Source organism: Macadamia integrifolia, chromosome 13 (genome assembly GCF_013358625.1).
Source record: "Macadamia integrifolia cultivar HAES 741 chromosome 13, SCU_Mint_v3, whole genome shotgun sequence".
Taxonomy (NCBI): Eukaryota; Viridiplantae; Streptophyta; class Magnoliopsida; order Proteales; family Proteaceae; genus Macadamia; species Macadamia integrifolia.
In genome coordinates, this window is record NC_056569.1 from 9,395,218 (window position 1) to 9,399,818 (window position 4,601).

General features: G+C 39.3%; 1 protein-coding gene across 1 annotated transcript; it reads right to left on the reverse strand.

Moving 5' to 3' along the window:
• Positions 1 to 835: 835 nt before the first annotated feature.
• LOC122058985 (S-protein homolog 2-like) lies at positions 836 to 1,267 on the reverse strand. Its single transcript, XM_042621699.1, has one exon. The coding sequence runs from the start codon at positions 1,265 to 1,267 to the stop codon at positions 836 to 838; it is 432 nt and encodes a 143-aa protein (XP_042477633.1).
• Positions 1,268 to 4,601: the final 3,334 nt, after the last annotated feature.

Sequence of the window (4,601 nt, forward strand, 5' to 3'; positions counted from 1 at the left end):
TGCAAAAGTGTTTAAAAAAATGTTTCCTATCCATTTATGTGTGTATCTTTAGCGTATCTTAGTGTATCTCCGATACGATACGATCCCCTCCGATACGTATCTTAATTTTGGCCGATCGATACGGCGACCGATACCGATACTTTAATCCTTGGGTCTATGCATAATGAACTTTTTTGTTGTCCTAGGATTTTACAATGCTTTATTTTATCATTTAGCAAATAGACTAAAACTTGACTTGAGATCAAAGAATATTCAAGTATATGTCAACGAACTTTTAATTTCCTTCATTCTACCAAATGGGAGATATTTTGTGCAAACCAGGTACGGTTAGATTACATACGCAGATCGAGAAATTTTGAAAGAATAATTCTCTTCTTTCCCAATGCCGCCAAGTCTCTCTCCTATCTTCTCCCTCTCTCCTGAGAACATTTTTCTTGTACTAATATCTTAAAAAAAAAAAAAAAATAGCCCCCATGTGGGTCTCTATCCACCTTCACAAATGAGGGCGGCTAAATGCTGCTAGGTTGATTTACTAGCATAAAACTCCATGCAGGTGTGTTGGGGGGTCAAATTCAGCTTCCATATCTACATGGTCCTCCACTCTTCGAAGAAGGTGGTGGAACCTGAATTTGATCCTCTCAGCTGAAAGGCCACATCCATTCTTTTGGAGGAGAAGATATGTAGTGGCAGCAATGATTTTAAGTTTGAATATGAAAAAGAATACGCCAAATATATCAAACACGAGATACATAGCAAAAACCTTTATTGATCGATAGACAAAATAGTCACTAAAACATTATTCGACATCGAGTCAACACTTAGAAAAACATACACACTACCATGAATACTTCTTCCAATAGGCTCCATCTCTTTTGCTATCGTCATTGTCGTAATATATGCCATCCTTTCTTACCTTCCGATAATATGGCTTACCTCCATACGCCTTGTCTGTTTTAGCATTGAAGATCTCAAAACTACCTTGTGTATTCCCCCATTGCATGTTGCACCAGAAAAGAGTGGTCTTGAAGAAGTTGACTTGAAAAGTCCAAGAAAATTCTTGGCCGAACATGAGTGTGTGAGGACCAAGATCATCGTCTTTGGATTTGCAATGAATGTTCAACTCCTGATTTTGACCCAAGTCGTTTATAACATGCACAGTGTATTTCGGAGCCCAGCGAACATCTATAGAGTATTTTCCTTCAACAATATATGCCTTAGACAAGGCCAATGTGAAGGCTAGAACAAGGACAAACTTCAAGGCATTCATGGTTTTTGGATTTTTTCTATTGTTGAAGAGATTAATCTCCTAATGTTGCACTTTTATTGCTATCCTATGTGTGTTTATATACACAAGGTTACAAGATAAAGATCCCACTGATCAAGGGATAAATAAGGAATGAGATTACATATAGCAATGACTCTATATATGGTAGGTGGGTTTGCTAGATGAACTAATAAGGAATGAGATTACATATCGTAATGACTCTATATATGGTAGGTGGTTTGGCTAGATGAACTAATAAGGAATGAGATTACATATGGTAATGATTCTATGGTAGGTGGGTTGGCTAGATGAACTAATAAGGAATGAGATTATATATGATAATGAATCTATATATGGTAGGTGGGTTGGCTAGATGAACCAATAAGGAAGGGTGAGCTAGAAGACGTGTTAATACTCCTCAAATTGGAGCGTGCATGTGAAGAACGCCCAACTTGGAGAGAAAAAAATGGAACACATCCGGCCAAGTGGCTTACTAAAGATGTCCGTGAGCTGCATGTGAGTCAGAACATGAACAGTGATAATACAGCTAGACTATAGGCGTTCACGTAGAACATGGCAATCAATATCAATGTGTTTGGTATGCTCGTGAAATATGGGATCGATGGCAATGTGTAAGGCGGCTTGGCTGCCACAGTAGAGACGCATGGGACGTTGCATGATAACATCAAGATCATTGAGAAGAGAGTGTAACCACACGAGCTCGCAGGTAGTAGTGGCCATGGAGCGGTACCCAGCCTCAGTAGATGACTGTGAGACGGTGTTTTGCTTCTTGAATTTCTAGGACAGCATACTCATGCCAAGAAAGGTGACATAACTAGTCACAGAGCGCCGAGTAGTTGGGCAAGCGGCCCAATCGAGTCAAAGTATGCGGCAAGGTGTGACGAGCTCTTGGCTGAGAAGAATAAGCCTGCACTAGGGGAGGATTTAAGATATCGTAGGACCCAGGAAGCGGCATCCATGTGAGGCTACCGTGGGGTTTGTTTAAATTGGCTCAATGTATTGACGGCATATGCAATATCATGACGTGCGATAGTGGGATAGAGCAGACGACCAATGAGACATCAGTAAATGAAAGGTTCAGCAAGAGTGGACCAGTATCAAGACCCAACTAGAGGTTCTGCTCCATAGTAAATAGGACCGGCTTGGTGGCGAGCAAGCCAGACTTGGAAAGGATATCGAGAGTGTACCTACGCTAGTTGATGAAGATACCAGTAGAATTGCAAGCAACCTCAAGACCAAGGAAATATTTGAGCTTACCTAGGTCTTTGAGGTGAAAATGATGCTGTAAGAAACTGATAAGACATTGAATGGCAGAACTGTCATTGCGTGCAACAATGATGTCATCAACATAGACGAGAACTATACTGTAACTGGGCCCTGAAGATTTGGTGAAGGAATAATCGGCCAAGGATTGCTTGAAATCCACATCCAGTAAAGACCGAGTAAGAGTGGCAAACCAATTACGAGATGCCTGCTTGAGACCGTATAGGGACTTATAAAGCCAGCAGACATGAGACTCCCCCTTCTTCGAATAGCCTAGGGGGAGGCGCATCTACACTTCCTCATGGAGATCACCATGCCAAAAAGTATTATTGACATCCAATTGATGAAGATGCCATTGATTGATGCTTTAATAATGTGACTACATCAACCATAAAGGGATGGAGCTAAGACAAACTGATTTTAGTTCATGCTATCACATTTTTCTTTGTGACACTAATAATATCAATGTGACTCTGTACCCAACATGGTGCTAAAACTCTGATTGGATCGGACAATATCAGCCATATTGAAATGATATCGGCCTTGATCGATCTCTGATCTTGGATCTTGACCAAATGATCTCAATACACATGTAATGAAAAACTTATTTTTATTAAAACCCAAGAGTAAATATGTCTATCGGGATCAATATCAATCCTGACCATGGATTTAGTTCTCGGTATTGGTACCGGTATTGGTCTTTGCCAATACTGATCTAATCCGGATTAGTATCGGAGAGGATCGGTAGGTATTGGTCACTTTTTCCCTTATTTTTCAGGAAAAGTACATCTTTTTTACTGTTTTTCCCCTGAACGATATGGGTAACCATTCCAGATAGGTCAAGTATCGAGGATCGGTCTCAATCGATACCGATATGATAGACTGATACAGCCAATGTAATACCGATACTTGAAACCATGTTCTTGACCGATCCCAAGACTGATCCTGAGTTTTAGTACCTTTGTACTAAATCTATTGAGCTTGGATATTGGACCTGAATCCAATCGGACTATTGTATGTCTAGTGATGAGCACATTTATGTGTGAAATCTAGGGTAGTAAAACATGCATTTTACATATTTAGAATGGAGCTACCTTGGGTTTTACTCTCTTTTTGTAGGTTTTATATTTTCAAGACCTTAAGGACTATCGGGCGCTATATCTCCAATTTTACACGTAAAAAGGTCCTATTTCTTTTCATGGTTGTGAAGAGGACAAAATTCTGAGCAAGATGGACATGTCCAATTAAAAGTATGCATTTATTTGGTTACTAGTACAAGTGATTATTCTTTTCAGGCCAGAAAAAGAATAATGGATCAGAACTGAACCGAGATGCAGAACCAACCCGTTTGCAATTGTCTCAGAGGCACAAGGAATACTCCAAATGCCAACAAGGATCAATGGACCACATCCTTAAGTGATTGAAGATTCATTTTTGGTAACAACAACTACCTAGTGTAGTTGGTGAGCTATGGTGTGCAAAATTCCCTTGCTCACCAAGAGGTCTCAAGTTTGAATCTCATGATTGTTTTTTTTAGAGAATTTTGTTGAAGATTTTCTGCTTTTCACTCACTTAAAGCACTAAGGGCATGGAGGGGATTTCCACATCAAATTAGAAGCAAGAAAAATTGTGGAAGGGTTCCTGCGCAAGAAGAGAAGAAAAAAAAAAAGGGAGAAATAAAGATTGTCCAAATCTTCTCTCTCCTCCACATCATCACCAAAATATTGTCCAAATCACACAAAGCAAGAAGAAAATCCTCCCTTGGAGGGAGAAAAAAAAGATAAATAAATTAGAAGAAATAAAAGAAATAAGCAAAAAAATTATGGGAAATTTCTCAAAGTTTATTTTTCTCTTCTCTCTCCTCCACCTTAGCACTTTTGGTCTCAAAAGATCTCACAATCAACATGGGTTTCTCCCTTTTAGGAAAGAGAAATTTGTTACCCTATCTCCCCATTCCCTATAAATACAACTCATGTTAGAGGAGGGGAGACAATTCATTCTTCTTCTAGTTTTTTTTTAGTTGCTCTCTCTTTCTCTTGCTCTCTCTTTAGTT

Excerpts from the sequence above, each read along its gene's own strand:
- LOC122058985 (XM_042621699.1), bottom strand. The coding sequence starts at position 1,267 with ATGAATGCCTTGAAGTTTGTCCTTGTTCTAGCCTTCACATTGGCCTTG.